Source organism: Corvus cornix, chromosome 1, assembly GCF_000738735.6.
Source record: "Corvus cornix cornix isolate S_Up_H32 chromosome 1, ASM73873v5, whole genome shotgun sequence".
Lineage (NCBI taxonomy): Eukaryota > Metazoa > Chordata > Aves > Passeriformes > Corvidae > Corvus > Corvus cornix.
The window spans coordinates 102,082,689-102,106,968 of record NC_046332.1 but is presented as its reverse complement, the minus strand read 5'-3'; the positions used below and the strand labels follow the sequence as shown (position 1 = coordinate 102,106,968).

Here is a 24,280-nt window from a genome sequence, read left to right as displayed (position 1 = left end):
AGCCCCTGTTTTCCCTCTGCTGAAATTGGGTATTGTTTTACTCTTATCGGTGGTATATTTGGTTTCATTCTAATCTCTATGGGGGAAATAGCTAACAGTCCATGACCCCCTCCTTCCAGCCATACTCTCGGGTCTATCGCCTCTTCATCTTCTTGCCTTAGTATCATTATCCTTGCTACCATGCGCCCTTCTTCTGGCACCACACATATTCTTAATTGTACCTGTAAGTCTCGACCCAAGAGATTGCGCCCTAACTTAGGTATGTACAACAAGTTTACACATCTCTCTCTAGAATTTCCTTTTACTTGTACTTGTTCTATAATAAATACATCAAATGGGTCATTTTTAGCACCTTTTACTTTACATTTTTGATTACTCAATTTACACCCCACTTGTAAGCTTTGAAACACATGACCTATCTGCTCCAGTGTCAAGTAAAAACTCACATTCTTCGCTCTGGGGACCAACTTCTGAATTTACCAGGGGCTCTGTCTGATGTCCGATCTCTTTCCCCAGAGCGTAGAGCCCCTGACACCCCAAATCATCTCCTTTTAAAATCCTCTCCAGCGTGTCCTGTTCTTTTGCGATTGCCTCATCCATTTGCCGCTTTTTGCAGAATCTTTGTGTATGACCCTTTTCTTTGCAATAGTAACAAACTTATCTCAACCCAAGGTGGTTTTCTCCACTTGTTTGGCCCCCCTTTTTCCTCCGCTTCTCCTTTTGACTCTTCCCTCCCAGCTCCTACCCTCTCTTTTGCTATGGCCACCATAATCTTTGCTTTTGTCTTAGTCTTTTCTTCCTCTCTCCTTAAATACACCTTTTGCGCCTCCCTCAACAGTTCATTAAGGCCCCTTTCCTGCCAATCATCCATCTTCTCTAATTTCCTCCGAATATCAGTCCACGCCCTGGTTACAAACTGTATCTTTACCAATATTTGTCCCTCTGGACTTTCTGGATCAACACTCGAATACAACTGAAAGTTTCTTTTTAACCTTTCCAACCATGCACTAGGTGTCTCATCCTTCTCCTGTTGGCTATCAAAAGCTAGCCTTGCATTACTTGTCCTAGGAACTGCTTCTCATCTTCCCCTTACTATCAAAGACCTATAGTCTCTCATATTTCTTCTCCCCAGCTCCTCATTAGGATCCCAATCTGGTTGATTATTTGTCGTCTTTTCCTCCCCTCGGGGACCAATCCTGTTTTCCCTTTCCCAGATTCTCATCCCTGCTGCACGTATTAATTGGATCTCTTCCAGGGAGAAAAGGATACCCAAAATAGAGTTCAATTCCTCCCATGTATATATACTAGGTCCTAGAAATTGGTCCAACTGATTTGATATCCCTATAGGGTCTTCTAATAAACTCTTTAATTCTTTTTTAAAGTTCCTGGCCTCAGAAGCTGTTAATGGTGCATTTACAAACCCAGTTCCTCCCCTAGCACCCCCCATGGGTACCTCTCTCAGTGGCAACAACTTCTCCACTACTTCTTTCTTGGACTGACACCTTTTTGCTTGAGACCAAGTGTTATAATTGTGCTGACTTGAGCGCCCTTCTGATTTTTCCTGTTTCTCTGTTTCTGCATTCCTACAACAACAATGTCCATCAACTCCCTGAGAACCTTGGAGTCCATCCCCTCCCTGTTCAGTTCCTTTATTAGGAACCGGTTCCTCAGCAGGTGACTAAGACATCAAAGAGAAACTAAAGGGAACAGACTGAAATGTAGGAGGTGTAATAAGGGACATAGGGAGACTCTGAGATATAAAAGAGGGATCTGGAGAATAAGGCTGGACTACAAAAGGAGCGGGGAACGGTGTCGGGCAGACAATTGGGGTTTTGAGTTCTGGATTATTATATACAGGATGAGGCTGAGGTGTAGGTGGAGGTGCGGGCAGTGGTATTGGTTGACTAGAAGGGGGTACTGGAGGGGCAGGAGGGTGAACTATAGGTGGTGTTGGTGGAAAGGGAGGTGGGAGGTGATCTGAAGGATCCCATTCCCTCTTAGGGTTTTCCTCTTTTTCTTTTTTTACCTCTTTTTCCATTTTGTACACTCTTCTCTTTTTGTCCCAAATCTCATTTTCTAACCAGCAAGCTGCATATTGAACCTCCTCCTCATCTTGGGACTCCTTTAGATTATTATATTTATTTAAAGCTACACATAACCATTTTTCTTTAAAGTCATACCAGGTCCAATAAACAGGTCCTTGAATCCTCTCCTTTGACCAAATCTCAACACTATACTTTATCATTTTTATTTTATCTAATTTCTTTAAATTATCATCAGTGTCCCAATGTTCCAGCATTTCCCCCAAGGGACTGTTGGGAGGAATGCCTTTTATCTTGTTCTTTTCCTTCTTTGACTTCCGGGAATTCTTCCCTGCACACTGACCCATGATTCAATAATAATTGGATTATAATTTAAATATTTAATGAATTACCAAAATAATTCAAGTCTTATATTTAAATCAATTCCTTAATATGGAAACCTAATAAGACTCTTGGTCTAGAATGATAACCCAAAGTATCTCAGTAATGCGGGAGAGAAAAAGAATAAAAACTATGTGTGGGAACCTCGAAGAGATCGTGGGAACTAAAAAAAAATGGCGGTCCGTGGGAAAATACCATGAGAATATAAACAAGCCTCAAAGGTTACTAGAAACTGGGTGGATCCTAAAGTTTTCCAGCCCCTCTCCGTCCGTAACTTCCAACACCACCCCTTTCCTGGAGCTGGGGGCGTTCCACAAATTTTGGAATTTGGAAAAGATGGCCCGCGTTAGCTGTAAGACACCTTTCACAGCCTTTCACCAAGCCCTGACCGCTCCAGTGGAGTTACCAACAACCTCCTCAACAACTCTGCGATTTAAAACCTTCTTATATTTGAAGAAATACATAAAATCCCAACACCATACTGGCAAGCTCACTCTTACACAAATACACAAACCTATCCACGTATAATACACTCCAAAATAAATAAAATCACCTACACAAACTAAATATTTTACATTCATACACTCTCTCCTTAATAGACGGCCTGAGGACTATTGGATGAACCTCACCTTAGGACCTTGCCTATCAAGCCTCCCGCAATCACGTGACCAAATCAATCTCTCCCCCCCCAAAAAAAATTCATATATATATATCACTGATAAGTTATAAAAAAAGTATTTAGATAAAACAAATACTACTAACAGAATATGCCTCTGCGTCCCTCTGGAGCAGTTCCCACTTAGCCTGGTCAGCTCTGGAGGCAGCAGGCTGCGGGGGCCAGCCTCCGGAATCCGGGAGACCAGAGGTCTGGCTCGTGGGTCCTTCCACAGGACTGCGGCAGTAGAGGCAGGCGGTGGAAGAAGGAGGCAGTCGCAGTTCTGGGTGAAATCTGGAAGGTTTATTGTGCCTCCTGACAGGAGACATCGCTCTCCGGGGTTGCCCAAAAATGAGCAACTTGGAGGGTCCGTGCAAGAGGTTTTATGGAGGGGTGGTGACAAGGGAGGGATCACAAGAACAACCAATTAAAGGAGGGGAGGGTGTGGTAGACAGGATAAAGGGCGCACAAGGGAGCCAATCATAGGAGAAGAAGGGAGGGACCCTTTCCCCATGGCAAATCACTTGACGCTTCTGCCAGGACTTCCTAGAGGCTTGGGAGGAGTGCCGGAGTGATTGGCAGGGTCCAGGGAGGAGACCAAGATGGCACATAGGGCAGTTAACATGAAACTGGGAGGGTACAAACTGGGTTGTCACAATAATACAAATCCAAGGGGAGACCCGGACTAAACCAAACAGAAACACACTCCCACAAGAATACACCCAAGTAGTCTTGGATTCCAAATTAAAAGATAAAATCACTTAGACATATATATAAAACAAAAATAAAACTTATCCCTATCTTGGCAGGTTCTAACACCCCCTCTCACTCCTATTGAGTGAGGGAGCTTCTCACAACTGGTGGCCTCTTGTCACCGTGCTGCGAGGAATTTTTCTCACTCCCTCAACAAATCCCCCACACACAGGATTCCCAGCTTGAGGCGCCGTGAGAAACTTCCCCCCCTTGCGAGTCCACACTCGGGATCCCTCACTTGGGGTCCTAATCCCCCTTGGGTTGGGTACCTTCCCCTTCCCCTGCCAGAGAAGGGGCAATCCCCTGTCTGGCGGTCACATGGTCCTGATGGTCTCTGGGCAGAAGTTATCAACCTCCAACCTCAAGGGTCCTAGTCCCCAGGTGCCAGATCTCCCCTTGATCTGCCCTGAGGAACTGCCCTCCAGGCAGCCGTGGCCAGTGAGACTACTGTGTTCCCCCCCCTCGTTGGGATTTTGGGATTTCACCGTGTGCTCCGACGTCCCACCCGAGAGTCCAGCAGCCCTCACACCCAGTGCCAAGCCAACCCTCGGAGCCTCCAACCGCGGAGGAACGGGAGCCTACGTGGGTAAGGGCGGTGAAAAGGAAGTACTCCCCCGTCTCCCCCTCCCTGGGGTCCCTAAGGGTACCACACTCTCTTGTCCACACTCGCTTCCCTCCTTTTACTTGGAGGTCCACACTCGCTCTGGGAGCCCGCTCCACACAGCCCCCGCTCCACACAGCCCCCGCTCCAACCAGCCGCCCTAACACACACTCTCGCACCCCCTTATGCCTCACCCCACTCGCAATACTGACCTGCGTATCTGCGAGCCCTGCTCCCTCTCAGAGGGCCCTCCCCCTTCTGGGTTGTCGTGGTCTCAGCCGTTACTCGGGAAAGCCAGCTGCCCCTCCACGGTCTCAAAGAAATCCAAAACTCCGGGTGGCAAAAATCTGCCAGACGCGTCTTCCCTGGACTCGTCCTTTCTCGGGACTGCCTGGGGGCGTGGCTTCTCCTGGATGAGCCCCCAGAATTGTTGTAAACGAGACTGAGACTTTTAAAGGAAAAGTCAACTCGTTTATTTGTTAACTGCTGAGAGCGGGAACCCAGGATAAGCCCAGGCTCTGCGCGACAAGCCGGAATAAAACAATACTCCAACAAGACAGTGAGACTCACTGGGTGCTCCCTTGGACCCCAAGTTCCGCAGGAGGACCCCTCCCCTGGGGGCAGGTAGCTTTTTAAAGTCTCTGGTGCCACCGGACTGGTGCATTTCTCAATCCTCGTGCTGATTGGCCCCTTTCTTGTTCGCTGGTTGGTCTAGACCTTTGTGCATTCTTCACCAATCATTTTCAAATAAGTCCACTTCAGTGGTTGGCTTGTTCTCCAATCACAGTCTAGGGCATCATCCTCATCCCTTGTACCCTACGAAGCAATGTGCTAGAAAGTTCCTTCTGTTAAACCCATTGGGTCCTTGTGGTTACATTCCAGCATTACACCCGTACAGTCTCGCAACTTCCCTTCAATTAACATGTCCATCTATTCCACCCTCAACTCCCTTCTTTTCTATCTCATTTAAACAGTAACAACCAACACCCTGAAGCCAATTCATTTATTACAAGGGAGGCCCCACATTGGGCGCTAGCTGTCGCAATGACCGCCACTGACCACTGCCCAGGCTAGCCCCTGCGGTGTGCGACAGGAGTGGGGAGCAGCTGGAGGCTCTTGGCTTTAAAGCTGCTCCTCTGGAGTTCAGCTCTGCCCAGGGGAGCTGAAGGCCCAGACACAGTAGCTGTCAGGAGTCCAGATGAAGGAGAGGATAAAAAGTAGCAAGGAGTCTTGCCACAGGAGGTAGTCCAAGTTTATGGAAGGGTCTCCTCAGAGAATAAGCCCAGAACAGATTGGCGAAACATCATATAAAGGGAGGTGTTACAACGGGGATGGCTTAACTGGGGACCAGTAAAAGTCTCTGGGGGAGGGATATGGACAGGGATAGACATTCACATAAACCAATGGTGTCGAGGGGTGGAGGGAAGGGGATCACATGCTCCAATGGGGCGTTGAGGTTTAGGGGATTTCCAGGAGGGGAGGTATCCAAAGGGGCAGGACCTTGGGGGATTAACGGAGACCGTATAGGGGTAATTATGGAGGGCTTTGGTGAGAGGCACAGAACTTTCGGGAAGGCTGGGAGGGTTTGGGTGATTGATGGGGAAAGAGCTAGAACAAGGGGAAGAGAACAACCATATAGGGAGCACTGGGGGAGCAGCTTGGGTCTGGGGCAAACCAACTGGGAGTAGGAGTGGGGAAGGTAGGGATGAACCATCGGGGTACAGAGAACATACAATAAAAAATCCCGCATCACCACACTGCGTCAGCAAGCGGTGGGATGCTCGGGCAGGAGAAGGCGGTAGAGCAGCAGGCAGGATCATGGTAGGATCGTGGCAGGCTGCAGCAGGATTGCAGGCAGACAGCTGTGGGATAAAAGAGGATAGGAGAAATCTGGATAGGAGATCAGAATCATGGACAGGGACGGTGGGGCAGGAGCGAAGGCTGGGCAAGAAGGGTCAGCAAAGAGTGGGTGAGAGAGGGCAGGGGCTAAGGCCAGGAGCAAGGCCTAGGCGCAGGGCTCAGAGGCAGTCAGTTGGGCCATCGGTAGGTGGCAGGGCACAGCTAGCCTCAAGCAAGCAGGGACTGGATTCAGCAGGCTCTGGCAGGCTATAGCAGGCTTGTGTGATGCACTCCATGATTGTTTATATACCATGTAGCTCCTCCCATGGTCTAGTCACTTGAGAAAGATTATTGTATAGTATGGAGAGTCTGCCCCCAGCAGCAAGGGTTTCCCCCCCCTCTAGGGGGAGTAGTTTAGAGTCTAATAGTGGAGGCTTTCTTTCCCCAATAGGCTGCTGGAAAATCTCCCCAGAGAGAGAACCCTTCTCTATTTCCATAAGGGGCTGCTCGCTCAGAGACAGTCCTCAGCAATCTCCTCCCCTTCATGAGGCCTTGCTGCCCATGCACATGCTTGCATGTCACAGCTCCTAGAGCGTGTGTCCTCCTGGTACTTTTCCATTCGACATCTGTCTTGCTTTGAAAGACAGGTGTCTGCCAAAGAAGGTGGGAACCTCCCTTGGAATGGAGAATATGACCCCTTCCCTCCGAATTATTGTAACTTTGAAATTAAGGGGCTTTCAAGCTACCTGTGGAAGAAAGTCTGCCACGTGGATGCCCGTGTCCCCAAGAGTCGGGCTAGTGAGGAACATCTACCCGAGTGGCAATATCTTTCCACTCCTCAGCAGCCCAGATTGGTTTTCCGTTATGCTGCCAGTTGGCCTTTTTCCACCTTTCCAGCCACCCCCACAGAGCGTTGGCTACTACCCACGAATTGGTGTAAAGGTAGACCTTTGGCCACTTTTGTCTCTCAGCAATGTCTAGAGCCAACTGGATGGCTCTGAATTTGGCAAGTTGGGCTTCTGCAGCCTGTCGTGTGGGGCTCCATACAGCTGCTTTCCACTTCCAGTTCATCCCTACGATGCGACAGGAACTGTCAGTGAAAAGAGCGTAGCATGTTTCTTCTGCTGGCAGTTGGTTGTATGGTGGAGTTTCCTCAGCATGCGTGACTTGTTCTTGTTCCTCTTCATCAGTGAGACCAAAGCTTTCATCTTCAGGCCAATTCGTGCTTATTTCTAAGTCCTCAGGGCGATTCGGGTTTCTGATACAGGCGCGTTGTGTTATGAGGGCAATCCACTTGCTCCATCTGGCATTGGTGGCATAGTGGGTAGAGGGAACCTTTGCTTTGACCATCCACACCAGCACCGGTAGTCGGGGTGCCAGGAGGAGTTGTCCTTCAGTGCCAATGACCTCCTAGGTGGCTTGGATTCCTTCATAGGCTGCCAGGTTTTTTTCTCTGTTGGAGTGTAGTCGTCTTCGGACCCTCTGTAGGTTCAGCTCCAGAATCCCAGTGGCCGACCCTGAGTCTCCCCAGGTACCTTCTGCCAAAGGCTCCAGGACAGACCTTTGTTCCCAGCTGCAGAGTAGGGCACATTTTTCACCTCTGGTCCTGTCCTGACTGGGACAAGGGCTACCGCATGAGTGATTTCCTGTTTGATCTGGGTGAAGGCTTGCTGCTGTTCAGGGCCCCAGAATAAATTGTTCTTCTTACGGGTCACCAGATAGAGAGGGCTCACAATTTGACTATATTTATGAATGTGCATTGTCCAAAAGCCTATGGCACCTAGGAGAGCTTGTGTTTCTTTTTTGTTGGTCGGTGGAGACATTGCTGTGTTTTTATTGATAACCTCAGTGGGAATCTGACGTCGTCTGTCTTGCCACTTCACCCCCAGGAATTGGATCTCTTGGACAGGTCCCTTGACTTTGTTCTTTCTGATGGCAAAGCCGGCTTCCAGGAGAATCTGGATGATCTTCTCTCCTTTCCCAAATACCTCCAATGCTGTGTTCCCCCACACAATGATGTCATCAATGTACTGGAGATGTTCTGGAGCCTCACCCTTTTCCAGTGCAGTCTGGATCAGTCCGTGACAACTGGCGGGACTGTGCTTGCACCCCTGGGGCAGTCGGTTCCAAGTGTACTGCACGCCCCTCCACATGAAAGCAAACTGCGGCCTGCGCTCTGCTGCCAGAGGAATGGAGAAGAATGCATTTGCGATGTCAATGGTGGCGTACCAGTTCGCTGCTTTGGGACTCCAGCTCGTACTGGAGCTCCAACATGTCTGGCACTGCAGTGCTCAGTGGTGGAGTTACTTCATTCAAGGCATGATAGTCCACTGTCAATCTCCATTCCCCTTCAGACTTGTGTACAGGGCAGATGGGGCTGTTGAAGGGTGAATGGGTCTTGCTGACCACCCCTTGGCTCTCTAGCTCACAAATCATTGTGTGGATGGGAATCACAGCATCTCTGTTTGTTCGGTACTGCCGGTGAGGCACTGTCGAGGTGGCAATTGGCACTCGCTGCTCTTCTACCTTCAGAAGCCCAACTGCAGAAGGATTTTCGGTCAGCCCAGGCAAGGTGTTCAATTGCCTAATGCCCTCTGCCTCCACAGCAGCTATTCCAAAGGCCCACCTGAGTCCCTTTGGGTCTTTGAAATACCCGCTCCGGAGGAAGTGTATGCCCAGAGTACACAGGGCCTCTGGGCCTGTCACAATAGGATGTTTCTTCATTTGGATGTTTTCCAGTTAGGCTCACATCAGCTTCAAGGAGTGCCAACTGCTGCGATCCTCCTGTGACTCCAGAAATAGAAACCGGTTCTGCCCCCACATGTCTTGATGGAATCAAGGTGCACTGTGTAACTGTGTCAACCAAAGCTTTGTATTTTTGTGGTTCTGATGTGCCAGGCCATCGAACCCACACTGTCCAAAAGATGCGATTTTCCCTGGCCTCTACCTGGCTAGAGGTGGGGCCCCTCTAGTCCTGGTTATCATTTGAAACTTGAGCTACTTCCCTTCTGGTGGAGCTCCCTCTCTCAGCATTACCATCCTTCAATTCACGCACCCGTGCTGCCAGGACAGAAGTCGGTTTTCCATCCCGCCTCCTCATGTCTTCCCCACTGTCACACAGGAAGAACCACAGTTCAGCTCTTGGGGTGTACCCTCTCTCCCTAGCTGTGGGACGTCTGCTTCTGGTAACAGGGCCTCTGGTCTGCACTGATGCAATTTGGAGAAAGCCCTCTTTCAGCTTCTTCCTGAGTTTCTGATGAGTCTTGTCCGTCCTATCTTCCATCTTCTGTATGGTCTCTGACAGACTCTTTTCCACAGCTGCAATTCTTGTTTGTGTTGAGCCGTGCACAATATCTGTATATGCCCAGAGCCTCCTCACCATAGAACTCACTGTCTTGTCCCTGTCATTCCATGTCATCATTGGCAAAGCAGGGGTGTATTCTGGTGGTGCGTGTCGGGCAAGTTTCAGCCACATCGCCAGTGTGCATTTTACCATGTCAGGGCTCCTAATTGCTTGGTCACCTGAGAATATGATCTTTATCACTGCCAGTTCTCTCAGGCATTGAATCCCTTGTTCCATGGTTTTCCAGGGGTTTAGCTGTAGCTGGAGATCTTCTCGGCACAGGTATCTTTACTTCACACTTCTTAAGAGCAGTGTCCAGAGACTGAGAGCTTCAGGACCCCTTGTCATCCCTTGGTCAATAGTTAAATCATGTGACAGGGATCCCAAATGCCTCACTTCAGTGCCATCCAGAATTGTACCATTGCCTGCAGCGTCCCAGATTTGGACCATCCAACTTAATATAGTTTCATCACGCTGTCAGGTGTAATCTTTCCTCAGGGTATGAAGGCTTTCTGTGGACAGGGACTCAGTAATGATCTCAGGTTCCAAATCCTCTGCTGGCTGTGAAGGTCCTGGCTGCCCATCATCATCCACTGGGTGAATGAATTTGGCTTTGTGTTTCTTTCTCTGGACAGGGGCAATTGTTATTTGTTTAGGCTCCCCATCTGCTTTAGCTGCGGCTGGGGTGATTGGGGTGCCCACTGGCTTATTCTCCTGCTCCTCTGTCTGTATCTTCTGCTCCACAGTATCTAACAGGGTGCGGTAAGCATTAGCCAGGACCCAGCACATGGCAATGAGCTTTTTCTTTTCATCGGCGTTGTTATTGCAGTTCTCCTTCAGATACTTTCTCACCTCAGCTGGATTCTGCATTTGTTCAGGGGGGAAGTTCCAGGCTACTGGGTCAGAAAACTGCTTCAGGGTCTGGCCTATGTCCTCCCATACCCCACATCACTTAGAACTTTCCGCAACTGGGGCAGGTGTCTGGGCAATCCCTCTGGAAATCTCAGCCCTTATTTTAGACAAGCTGGAGACCACATAGAGAAACCCTGCTAGATAACATAATAAGAAGGTGGTATCTTTGACTTCCAAGGGAAACTGGACACTTTCAAAAGGTGACGTGCCAGATCTGAAGGGGAAGAAGGAGATGAAGGGCTGGGAACTATCATCCCCTGCTTTACCCCTAACAAACTGGGTGTAATTACTAATACATTCCAAAAGGAAACTACCAAGGCCAGAATGGAAAAACAACATAACATACACATTCTCAATGGTTTCCATTATGTCATCCAAACTTCAAGAGATCACTAACACCAGGCATATCAAAATGGCAGTCCTGGTTCTTATTCCTGACTTATAAAAAGTATAAGCTAGGGACCCGACTGCCCATAGCTGTGGACATTTACTTATGGCTAAGTTCCACAGAAAAATTGTTAAATCAAACAGCATGGTCTTACTGCTGTACCTCAATACGAAATGCTTCAAACCAAAATGTTGGGGTTTTTTTCCACTTTCATGTGCCCCTTAAGTTGGGCGCCAAACTTATGTCTCGGTTTTTGAGACAAAACTTCAGGAGGAAACACTCCGGAGTGTCTCCTCTGAAGGGAAAAGGGCCTCCCCTTTTCCTCCATCAATGAGACAAATGGGTCACAAGAAGTGGAAGTGGGAAAAAGAAAACAAACTTTTTATTAACACACAAAACAGGGTAGAACAGGATTTAAAAAAACCCTCAAAATACAACAAATTCCCGGAGAGGGAACAGACACGCGGGCTTGGACCAGCTGCAGGCTCCCTGGACTGGCGAGGAGGGGAGGGAGGCAGGGAGGCAAGGGGAAGGAAAGGGAAAAAGAGCAAGAAAAAAACCGAAAGAACCTTTTCCAGCTAGCTGGAACACAAAGGAAACCAAAAAGCTGCACAGCACTCCCGGCGCACCCCCTCCCAAGCCCTGCTGAGCCACAGAGCCCCCGAGCCATTGGGTTCAGCCGTTAAACTGCCCCACACTCGGGTCCCGTGGTCCTCCCCGGGTCCATCTTAAAGAAACAGTGTCCTTGGGCATTGAGCGGACAGTTAAGGAATAAAGCAGCTTCATAACGTCACCCCAGGACAATATATAATAATGTAAACAAACAACAACAGTGGCAGCAACAACAAACAGAGCCAGAACCCAGTGCCAGCCTTCTCTCAGCCTCAGGCCCTTTCCCCTTTGGTGCAGTTCCGCCCACAGCCGGCAGGGGCGCTGGTGGCTCCCGGCCGGGCAGGGTGGGTGTGATGAGTCCCCCCCATGCCTGCAGGGGGCGCTGTGGCGTAAGCTCGGCCGCCTCTCTGCACGTGGGTAATGGTGAGTGCAGCCGGCGGAACGGATGGAAAAGGGGCTTGCTTTACAAACCCCCAGGGCAGTTGATCTCGGTGCTTCTCTGGATAACAAAATGAGCTGTAGCAGGAACTTTGGAAGCAGCAAGCTGGAACAGCAAAGGCAAGCAGAATAGTAAGTGAGATGTATCAGAAACTCCGCAGCTGTAGCAGGAGCCACAGGGTGTCCCGGCAGGCAGGGAGTGCGGGCCTACAGTGTAGTGAAAAACCCGGAGCAGTGGCAGAGAAGTGGTGGGGCTGGGCAGTGGCAGCCTGGCTCCTGAACACAAGTGGGAGAGGGTCCCTTGGGGGGGCTTGGGGTCCTGGGTTTTCCCTTGAGGCACCTGAATAGATGGTGAGGGTTCTTTCTAGTGAGGTAGGGTGTTATTAAGGTCCTAGTGCAATGGCTGCTCTTACGAGCAGAGCTCTACTCATGGTAGGAGAAGAAAGCAGAAGATGGAACCCCACAGTGGTGGCCAACTCTCCCCACAGCGACTGCAGCCTGTCTCCCCTCCAATGTCAAGAGCAAGAGAGAGCTGCAGGCTGCGCTCAGCCCCTTCCCCCCAGTCCAGAATCTCGTGGTAACTCTGTCCTTCCCAAGAGAAAAAACCCTCAGGTAGGGGAGGAGCAGCCAGATGTGCTCCTCCCCCTTCTCCGTGGCTACATCCTTTGTCTCTCTTAAGTACTGGTCATTATTGTTTCTTAGCAACAAATGAGAGAAAATTCCCTAAGAGAAAGAAAACAAAAGGAAAAAGTCCTAACCCCCAACAACATCAAATACCAGATTTATAACCACAGTTATAAATCACAGTTTATAACCACAGTTCAAGAAATAAAACAATACTGAGGCATTGTTATTTCAAAATTACGTTGTTATGTCATAGTGGTGGTGGTGGTAACAGCAGGAGTGGAGGAAGAAAATGGGAACTTTGGCAAGAGTTACGTATGTTAAATGTGGCCACTCAGGAGTTAAAAGATCTCTTCAGAGAAGCTGGGAGTCGAGGGATGCTAGTGACTTGTGAGCTGTGGAGTGCATGCCTTCATCACCACCCCCTTCAAGACCCCCCCTACTTCATCTGAAGCTAACAACATAGTAAATAGATTATGTAAGTCCTTTCAAGGAACCAGAAAGAAAACAACATGTGCTGGTTGGAGTGGAAGTAGTTTCAGGTCTTGTTGAGGCTGAAGCAGTAGCATGGCTTATTGGAGAAAGCATAGTAAAAGTGCTGAAGCTATGGCTCAGTAACTTGTCCAAACCCAAGTCTATCCAATATAACAACAATAGTCATTTTCCTGCCAGGGTGGTCTAAGAATGGGGTAATTTGTGGGCACAAATTTGTTGCAACCTAATGGAAGACAATAGTCCTTGAAAAGATCAAGGAAACTGTAACCAGGTATATAACAAGTTTCACTTAGGCTGTACTATGATTGATTGGTGGTACCCACCATGAGAGAGTAATGAATATTAAAAGAATCAGAGTCTTTTGAAACAGACTACAGTGGGATCCACAACGGTGGATTCCTTCTTCCTTTCATCCTCTCCAGAAAAGTTCAGAAATCGCTGTTCAGAAAGTTCCAGAAAAGTTCAGAAATCGCTGTTGCCATGTGCTGTTCAGAAATATTTAAACCATTGCTGCCACAGGCTGTTATAATAAGATTTAAATAATTGCTGCAGTAAATAAAAGTTTTTAATTGTTTGTTTTGCATTGTTTCACCATAGTTTAGCTCAAAGGTATCCCAAATGTACCTCTGAGTAGGCAGTCCATGACTGCCCTCTAGGGTCCAACATTTTGTGGCTATCCCAGACCAGGTGGCCCAGGATTGCTCTCTTGGGACCTGTCTTGGGGTGACTTCATGATGTTGTATCCCATATCACTGTTCTACGCCCAGAAATTAATTTTGTGCCTTTCTATGCCTTTAAACTGAGCCTGAGAGGGGGGAGAGAAAAGTGTACTTTTTCAAAGCAGTGTTTCAAGGACACACAGAGATAGAGACTCCTCTCTGTGTTCAGCAGTGGCAGGAGCGGGAGGAAGCAGCTTGCTTTAAAGCCAGCTTTTGGCTACTTTTTCTCAGGAGAGAGACAGAGAGTTGAACTTTTGTTTTCTTGGGACTTCAGTTTTTTCCCTTTTTCTCTGCTGGACTGTTTTCAACATCAGAAGACATCAGGACTTTTTCCACCAAGGTGGAGGCCCTGGAGGTGGGCCCACCACCCCGTCCCAACTCCGAGGAGGGGAGAGAGAGAGACTCTGGAAGGACTCAAATTCTCCCAGGTTTCTCTCAGCAGAGCAAGAGGTTTTATTATTATTTAGCATTATTGTCCTTTTCCTGTGTGTTTCTTAAATAAATAGTTTTATCTCTTTCACTATCCTTCGAGGAAATTTTTTTTTTTCCCCAAACCTGGTGGGGGAGGGGTGGTTGTAACCTGCCTTCTGTCAGAGGATATATCTCCAAATTTGTCTAAACTGGCACAGGACCTGACACCTTGCTTTCGTAAAAAAACACTGGGTATATTTTATGTAGTCTAATGTTTAGTGTTTCCTTCCACTGAGCATGAAAAAATACAGATATACAGCAGGCAGATGAAAACCAGCTTGTGTCTGCCCCTACCAGCTAACCTTTTCCTACAGATCTTGCTTACCTGTGGTTTTGGGATGGGAAAGGCACACAAGACAACAGGAAGTTATCTACATAGTCATTAACTACATGACCATTTGGTTAAATGTTATGCAAACTGAATCACATTGGAGACTACTCAGAAGGCTACCACATCATTTGGGCAATCCTCATACAATTGCAAATTATCGCTGCAGATAGCCCAGCAGCAGTCCCCAAAATTCCTTTTTTCACACTCTCTATAACACCACATCTGCACGTATCAGCCTTTTTTTCCACATACGTTTTTTAAGCACCAAGTACTGTGTTCCAAGGCTACTTAAAAGATGACAGCTGAAACCAAAGTTTCATGATGTGCATTTTCATCTCCATTTTCAAAGAGACCTGCGAGGGACTGTTGTTTAAACACTTAGCTTCCATGTCCTGACATCTCAACCTCCTGATAACTGAACCATTTTAAAATGAAGTAGTGTTTGCTCTTCAGAGTTTGTGTTTATAATCTGTGGCCTCCCTTTTGCCTAAGGCTTGCTTTATCTGATAAGATCCAGTCCCTGGATTCTCTTTGTCTTGAGTCTGAAATGTTGCAATTTGTTTTCTTTTCCAGCTGAACATAAAGTAGTAGTCTCTCCATTTTACATCCCAGCTTTCTTTCTCTTAGGCTTTTCTTAACTGTAAAAGTTGTGGGGTGAATTCAGCAGTTACTAGATTCTGGCAAAGTTGTACTGGTGGGCACTTAAAGTGAGTGACAGTTTGGATAGACATTTTCCCTTAATTTATGAAAAAAAATAAGTTGAAGAGAAAGCATGATTAAATAAGTTTGAAATGTGTAATGTGCTGAGAGTGACCTTGGGAAATAGCATACTTGTAGTCTGTAGATTAGCTTTCACATCTCATTACAAGAAAGTAAGGAGAACGTGTGATTTAATTGCAGTCACGTTTATTTGCAGTTTCTATACACACTTTCTAGGTAATCAAACTTTTCCAACACATTTTTTGAGAGGGGTTCACAATGAAACTGTCACCGTTTTTACTAAAAATAAATACAAGACTTAAAGTGTTGCACAGCTCTAAAATATACAAAGGCTTGGATTTAATGTAAACTTTGAAAACATTTTACAAAAGAAACCATATTTGCAACAATTTAAAAAGTTCATATTTACAAATATTACAAAAATACAAAATGGATGCAAGTCCATAAACCATTGTCTTTTCTGCCAGCATGAACTGGTGCTAGTACCAAAATAGTTACACTGTAACCTTCTTAATTTTTTTTTTTAAATTCTTTAAGTCATAACCTACAGTATTTCTCTATCTGCCACCATTGCAGCAAATGCACTCAATCACTGACCTTTGGCAAAAGCAAACATACGCTTTATTTGCTACAACTATCCCATGCCCTCTATGCTGCCACAACAACAACAACAGAAAGAAAAAAAAAAGAAAAAAAAAAGAAACAAGAAAAGGGGAAAATGTTATTTTTCAGAACACAGCTGTATAACTTAAGAAATCATTTTCTTAACATCAGTGCAAGCAACAGAACAGTAGGTTGAAATGACGGTCCAGCAGTTACCTGGTGCACGTACTGTACCCTGTCTCAAGAGGTGAGTGATGTTCCCTTCCCTCTATGGCTTGTCCTCTGGTGCCTTAATGGCACACCTGCAATGCTACAGGGATCCCCGCCATTTGTCTTCCTGTGACTCCCACGTTTGTTATGAACTCTCTTCTTCATAGAGAATCTCTCTATTTGGGTTTCAATCTGCTAAATGTAAACTAGAAAATTAAGCAAAAGAAGACTATACTGTAATGGGATTGTTCTGTGTTTGTTTTGCATTTAAAGTATTCCCTCACCATTCTGGTAAAAAAAAAAAAAATTAGTGTATATATATTTATTTAGGGTCTCTATGAAATTATTGATTGGTAATAAAAAGTGGTTCAATCAAAGTCAATTCAGCTGTATTCTCTTTACTGTTTTGAATGACTACTTAACTCAGGACTATTAGAATCTTGTAAAAGTGCTCCTGGTATAATTTTTGTGGAAAATGACTGAAGATGACAAACTAAGGATTTTTTGCCCAGTATTGAAACTTCCTTTCCTCATACTCCTCAGGAGGTGGTTTGTTCTATGCTAAACATTTCCTCTTAAAACATTCTCATTCATTCACTTCACATGTATTCAGACTTATTTTCCTAACTAAGCTACTGATGTGATTAGCCTTTTGTTTCCGAAACGTTTCTCCCTTTACCTTTTTAAAAACTATTTTAGACAATTTTGCAGCCCTTCAACTGATGGACCGGACCAACGCCCATCCCAACACACATATCACATGCACAGTGACTCTGCCTCATCAACTGAATGCAACCAGGCTACACAGGAGAACAGTAGGAAACCCTGAAAAATATATGTCTTGTGGTAAGCACTAAACAAAATCAGATGTGAACCTCATGGGGAATAACATTTCAGATCTGTTAAATTGTTCTGATTTGCTTTGACTCCTTAAAATTGTAACAGTTTTAGGTAGAACCTTCCTCTTTAAAACATGATCTGCCTTCTTTTAATAACTCTCAACTTTATGTGTTACATGATTAAAAGAAAAAAACCAGTAGAAACCGAATACACACATCCTGCCTCCCAGTCATTGACTTATGCTTAAAGCCAGCTTTTAGCTGATTTCTTTGTACCAAAGAACACTCTTTCTGCCATTCTTCTTGACCTGTCCTATTGCACACCCCATTCCTCCTTCACTATTTTCTCTGCACTAACTTTTCCTCTATTCCAAACCATATCCTACAGCAACCAACACCAACTGCATCAGTTTTGGATAAAGAGGGCCTTGTCCTCTAAGTAGCACAGATGGGGCTACATCTCAATGGAAGTTGTACCCAAAGGAGAATCAGGCCTGTTGGTTTTATTCTGTTGAAAAATTAAAAGTATATAGCAACTCACAGGCTCTTGCGATTTTAAGATGAGAATGTTCAAGTAACTTCAAGTAATTCAGCTTTAATCTCCCTGCCTTCATTTGTATCAAAGCAGCTACTTTGATTTGTCTCCTTTCCCACCCCACCCCAGTCCCCCACCCTGTTCTGTGTTTCTGGTAAACCCAGACAAGATCCCTACTGTACGTGGCTGGCACAATGAACTGGAGCTTTCCCCTTCCCAGCTCAGCAATGAATATAAATAATGCATACACATACCTATTTCCCAGCTACGTTTTCACAGTGTCATTTTTGTAAATATTTAGGTAGCATGAATCTCATCAGCACAAAGAGAAAGCTTCACTGAAAACTCATTGCGGATATTTACTGATAAATCGAAAGCTCTTCTTGCATGCTTATAATTTGTTTCCTTTACGAACCAGAAACTAATCGTGTTTAAAGTTTATAGTTACCAGGTTATGACTGTGTTATGTATCCCAATAGCCTAATAGGAATATGAAAGTTAAATATTGTTTCCTCTCACATCTATCCTCTCTGAAGCTATCCCTGCAAGAATAAAGGCCCAGGGGAGGCTGTGGGATGGGACCCTTTGGGGCTTTGCATCAGACCCAGCTTTGTTCTGTCAAAAACATGCTCATCTTCCCCACCGATCCTCACGGTAACCCTCCCAGCTGTGCTTTCCAGTTAGCTTCTTTGGAGCTGCCGTAGAAAGACAAATGGTTTCTTTAATCCCCTCACAGTCAGCCTTTCCATTTCCTAAACTAAGGCGGAAAATGCCCGCTTTCCACTGCTCAATGTCATCCTTCAGGCCTGTCACACTGAAAGTGGTTATTGGTGGCCATGTTTTATGTCTGATATGAAAATGGTATTCACAGAATACAGTTATTACAATTGAATTCATTTGTCTTCTATAAACAAAGTTGTTATGCAGTAAATCGTTTGCCACTTCCACTTTTTGATAATTCTATTTACAAATTTTTATCAAAAATATGATATTTACATATGTTTTGTTAATTTCTTCTAAATTTTGTTTCAGCTCATTTTAGTGTAGAAAAATACCAATTCTCAAGAGCATTTTCTTTTTTTTTTTTTTCTCCCTAGGGAAGCACTACAGTGAGGGATTTGTTTCTAGATGGGCAGCTTCTGGGAAAAAAACCCACCCAAAGTCAGCTTTAACTCTGTGGAAAGTGTATAGCCTTGAAATCTACAGTGACAATGGAAATGAGAGTGGGATAAAGCAAATGAAGCCAAAAGAAAACAGAACAGACATAGCATATCTTCATCCTTTTAGAAAATGTAATGTAATAAATAGCTACAGCTGTAGTCCTTTTGTTTCCCCAGCGTCTTCTGAATGCAAACACATCTAAGCATTGATATTGCCCTGCGATTGTTCTTTTTCTTCTTTTTTTTTTCCTTTTTTTTTTTTTTTTTGATTGCTACAGCGTTGGCCTCTTATGTTGACATCCTTACAGAGCTCGAGTGGTGTTGACAGCCTGGCCCTGGCACCCCACCCAGCCTATGTAGAGCTCTGAGAAGACCGATCGTCGTGGGGGCTGCCATCCGAGTTCTCGGTCTCCCCCTCGGAGATGGCCTGCATGGGGGTGTTGTACAGCCTGCAGCGCACGCTGTACCGGCTGCTGCTGGCTGCCGGCGGCGCCCGTGACCGCCCCACCCGCGAGGATGCCGACATGGGGAAGTTCTTGGAGGAGAATCCTTCCGTGTTGACCCTTGGGGAGCAGGGGGAGAGCGGGGATAATGCATCAGGGCTCGTTATGGGAGGAGACTCTTCCATGCTTTGAAGGGCGTCCACCATCAGCTCTCCAGGAGACTTGGGCAAAATAGGACTTTTCAGAATTTCTGTGGCAGACATTCTGTAGCTGGAATCAGATCGGCTGCCCTTTTTAAGAAGCAGTAGCTTAAACTCCTCATTGGATGTGTTGGACTTTTTGGCATTCCTGTATATGAGCCCGGGGGACCTCTGACTGCTAATGGGAGTGCCCACACTGCTGGCTGGTGGCATGTTGCTGGTGGGCAGTGTGCTGCTGGTGGGAGGCTGGCTGCTGGTCCCAGATGAAGCTCTCAATCTGTTTCTTACAGAAAGGTCTCCAGAATCCTTTCTCCCAAGAACTTTCCTTTTTGATCTGTAAAAACATAAAGGAAAACTCTTTCATATGTTATTTTTGTAGGATAATGCTTAGCGATGTTCTGGAAATTTACAGATGCTTTCATATTAGCCAGAGTTCTCTTAATCCCTCTGTCAAATATTGGAGGCTATCAGTGACTGATGGCACTGAGCTATGGAGTCCCTCTCAACATTACCCAGCTCTTCCAAAACAATGTATGCTCTTTTTAAAGACAACAATGCATACAGAATCTTAGGTAACAATAATAGAGTAATCTATTCAGTATCAGAAAACTTTAATTTCAGTTGTGATCCCAAATTTCAGTTGACTACAAAATACTCTAAAATTGAAGAGATGCCTCCTCATCTTTCTCGCTGCAACAACTTATTCACCAGAACAGCGCTGGTAGACTGGTAGGCAGAAGACAGGAACCACTGCAGGTAGTTTTTTTTGAAGACATGTATGTTAGAACAGCCTGATGTTTTTGTCTGTAAAGCATCCCACACATGAAGATACTCAGACTGCACTCCAGACCATAAATAAAGCATGTTTTAAAAGCTGCAGTTTAAAAAACTAAACTGAGTTAACTAAAGAAGGTAGTTTGAGGACAAGACTTAAACATGGAATAACCATCCTGCAGCTACTGTTAGTGGACAACTGTGCAGGGAAGCATGTTACCATTTCCCATTGCCGCAAGGTTAGGTCACCTGTGAATGACTGCAAACAGATCCTCAGTAGTGCGGGGTTTGTTTGGAGACACAAAGACATCCTCAGTGTCAGCCTGTGACTCCTCGCTCAGTGGAGACATGATGGACTCATCGCTTGGAGAAGACTCTTAAAAAGGAGAGAAGCCATGTTATGAGTCAGACTCCACTGTGCTTTGCAACAGCATCTCCAGCTGAAGCCATCAGCTCCACTCACAACCAAGTGGCCAATACCACCATACAGCCTTTACCCTCCAATCTAAAAGTGCCTGTTCCATGTTGGAGCCCATAAAAGGGGCACTGAACACAGATCTCCCATTTACAGCATAGCTGTGATAATAAGTCTCTTCTGTACCCAGGGCCAGTGCTCCTCCCTTTTATCCTTTCAGTTGAAGTGCAGCAAAAGGGAGGAAATAAATATCAGAAATACAGTCTGAATACTTTGGAAAAGTGTAAATAGCTTTGGGCTGGCTGGCCAGCTAAGAGACATGGGGGGCTCTATGCTTAAACACACAGAGGGAAGCTGATGTGCCATTCTGCTCTGTGGCTCCACTACCATCCCGTCCAAAGCCGCCTGATTGGGTATGACACAGAAAGAGTTCCCAACTGACCTTTCAGCGAAGGCTCGTCTGCACCGCCCACTGTCTCGTCTGCCCTGCTGTCATCAGAGGCACTTTTGGTTGGGATACCTGATGTGATATCGTTTTCCTGCTTGCAACCCTCTTCGCTGAGTGAATCCACTGCTGCCATCTCTGCTTCATAGCTGATATTCCCAGGCACATGGTGGCTTACATCGGGTTGGTGCTTTAACTGATAGGTGATGGTCGGTCCCTCAGCCTGAGCTGGGCTTTCACCCACAGACCCAGCTTCCACACTCCCCTCGCTGCCTGCAGAGAGCTCTTGCTGAGCCTGCACTTGCTGAAGATCGTGCACTGTTTCTGCTCCCTGGACAGGTTTCTTTGTTTCATCATCACCTGTGGGGACAGCTGAGCCCTTCTGAAAGCCATCCACGGGGACGGCACATGTCTGATTCAGAGAGCTTTCTGGTAAGTATTCAGTGGCCAGGTGTGTTTGGTCCTTCCCAGGTTTGATTTCAACCAGACCCATGCTTGCTGAAGTTACAGCTTCTCGCTCGCAGCTATTCTGCCCGCCAAAAGAGGAGCTTTTCTCTAAAGGTGGCTTTCCAGGGCCTGCTTCTGCTGGGGAGGTGTCAATGTACAGCATTATGGCCTCATCTGTAGAGTACTGGCGTGATACTGGTTTCTTAGCTAACAGTGGCCTCATTTTGCCTGGAGAGACATCAGTTGCCATCAAAGTGGTCTCCTGTATGCAGAGCAGGTCTGGGGTACTGCCTTTATGTTTCACTCCTTCAGGCTTGTTGACTGCCCGGAGGTGGACAGACTTGAGAACAGAGGGCGTGATGGCGAGGGCAGAGGGAGGGCTGGGCTGCAGGGCTTCCCCAACTGCGCTCTGCTTGCTGTGGCTAAAGGTATGCAGCTGGTGCCTGTGAGCGAAGGGCTTGCTCAAGACATTGTGAAGAGCACTTAGGTCGAGGTGAGTAGGAGGTATAATTGGAAGTTCGAGGTCTTTGCTCACTGAGGCGGTGCCATCTTTTGAGAGTGACTGCTGCAGCGATGACTTCCTCTCTGGTACTTTTGGCTTCCTCTTGCTCCCCCCTGGAGACAAGGGTCCTGAAAAGAAAGCTGTCGGAAAAGAAGAGGTGGGCGTCTCTGACTGGCTGGAGTACCCACTGGAGGGTGAGGCTAATCCCGCCAACTTCTCAGGGGAGGCCAGCTTAAACTCATTATCAACAGAGGGGAGGGATGGGGTTGTAGCTCGTGATCCAGACTGAGACGTCTGGGATTCAGAGCTCTCGGGTGACTTGATGCACTCTATGACTGTAGTACCCGTAGCAGTGCTTGAATTGGACAAGGACCTGTAAGGATCACTGGATTTCAAGTCATTCAGAAGCCAGAGATCTGCATAGTGAGGTTGTTCAGCACCTTCATCTTTAAAGGAAGGGATATCAGCGGTGTCAAATGGAGTGTCCTTTAATCCGCCATCACCCTGGTTTGTCCAGGGAAGCTCCTGCTTGGCTGGCAGGTTGGGGCCTTCCACTCGGGAAGGTGTGTTTGAAAACTCAAGGGGCAGCTTCATCTCCCTGGCAGTGTGAGAGACATGCTGCCCACCACCGATCTTTGGTTCTTTCTTGTCAGGAAGGTCGGTGCTGCCCTCTGATTTCCTCAAAGACGAGCTGCGTTTTGGTGGGGCTGGCTTTGCCTTTGGTTTCTTCAGTGAGATGCTCTGCCGTCCCTGCCTCCTGTGGCTCATGCACTCCTGCCAGGCACAGTCAGCTAGGCTGGAAGTCATGCTCTCGGTCTGGCCACTCTCAGAGCCTGGGGCTGCATAGTTGCAAATATAGCTTTTATTACCCTTCAGACCACAGTCAAAGTGCATGGAGGTATAGTATCCTTCAGTATCCACAGAAAAGTGTGAGCTAGTGTCTGCCTTGTCAGAGGGGGTCTTTTCGAGGAAGCTGTCATAGGTGGCCATGCTGGTAAAGCTGGGGCATCCCAGGCTGTCTGCCTTTGGGCGCTCAGGGCTGAAATCCTGGCGACAGGAGGCGTCATGGTGATGGTGCAGGTAGTTCCACTCGCTGTCACTCGTGTTGCTGTTGTTGGGGTCATCCAGTAAATCTGCCACAGTGGACGTGAAGGAGCTCGCCCTGTGGCCCCTGACCTTGTCTGTGTGGTCACCAAACTGCTCTGTGATGAAAACACTGGAGTCCTCATTGGCATTGGCAGCGGTATTGAGCGACAGCTCAGAGTCACAGTGTGAAGAGCCTGTCAGTGGAGGAGAGGCAGCAGGAGGAATGGTTTCAGATGTCTGGGAGGGACATGTGGAGCTGCTTCCACTCCAGTTGCCACTGGAGGACTGGTGGTCATCTTTCTGGTCCATGTGGCTGCTGAGCAGGACTCCTGCTGTGGAGATGGAGTGAATTGGGCTCCCGAAGGTGTCTGAGTTGGATGAAATTTCACAGCTGCCTGAATCGACCATCCTTGACAGCCGAGATCTCCCCCTCTCGCCAATGCTGTGTTCAGGGCTATGCAGGTGCTGAGGACAAGTTAAACCAATGGGCTGGCACTCCTGTGAACCCTGCTTGCTCAAGATCTCCTTCCCATTTTTTGGGATCCTCTCCTGACCAGCTAGGAAGTGCTCTGCTTCGTAGCCTGCACTCTTGGTGGTGGCATCCTGATGGCCCTCGCTGGCCCGGGCACCCTCGCGAGGAAGGCTTCGCGAGCGGATGCGGTTGCTCACAGCAGCAGCAAAGACCGCATCCCCATTGTCCGCCAGCACCAAGATGTTGCCAGCGGAGTGAGAGAGAGAGGCTACAACGCTCTGCCCCCGCTGGGCGCGGATCCGTCGCCGGGAGGGAGCAGCTATCAGGATTTCTTCTGTCTGGCACTCCGAGTCCCGGGTCCCCAACCTCCTGTTGTTGGAGCCAGAGAATTCCGGGTTTGTGTGCACAATCACATTGCGCTCTCTTGCCACTGGTGACTCGTCTGAATCTAGGACACACGGAAAGCTGGGTGAGTGGGAGAGAGCTCCACATTTCCTGGCACGAGACAACCCGCGGAGCAACCCAAGAAGCATTATCTGCTGTATTTTTTACTTTTTAATCTTGCTGAGCATTGGACCAAATTTAAGTTTGCTATAAAGAATTTATAAGGCAGACCTCCTGCCAGTGAGGTAGGGAAATTCTCCTAGTCCTGCAACATGACCTCTGCAATGCGTTCTCAATGTAGAGCTGAGTTTGCTGTGGTAAATATTAAGACAAATATTTTCAGTTTTTATGACTCTATTTCAGCTACTTAAAGACAGTTTTCAGGAGTGGCTGCTGGACAAAACACTCCATAAGCTTCTAAAAATAATTCTGTTTTGCCTA

The 24,280-nt window shown here is 47.0% G+C and overlaps 1 protein-coding gene across 5 annotated transcripts in view; it reads right to left on the bottom strand.

Moving 5' to 3' along the window:
- Window positions 1–15,493: 15,493 nt before the first annotated feature.
- The window catches only part of NHS (NHS actin remodeling regulator), a 249,199-nt gene continuing 240,412 nt past the window's right edge, over window positions 15,494–24,280 (bottom strand). For all 5 annotated transcript variants that reach the window (XM_039550956.1, XM_039550967.1, XM_039550961.1 and 2 more), the window contains 3 exons: window positions 20,946–23,903; window positions 20,338–20,464; window positions 15,494–19,648 (listed from right to left, as the gene is read on the bottom strand). In XM_039550956.1, the coding sequence (XP_039406890.1) occupies window positions 19,024–19,648; window positions 20,338–20,464; window positions 20,946–23,903 (3,710 nt within the window). In that variant the 3' untranslated portion in view covers window positions 15,494–19,023. The remainder of the gene's footprint in view (window positions 19,649–20,337; window positions 20,465–20,945; window positions 23,904–24,280) is intronic.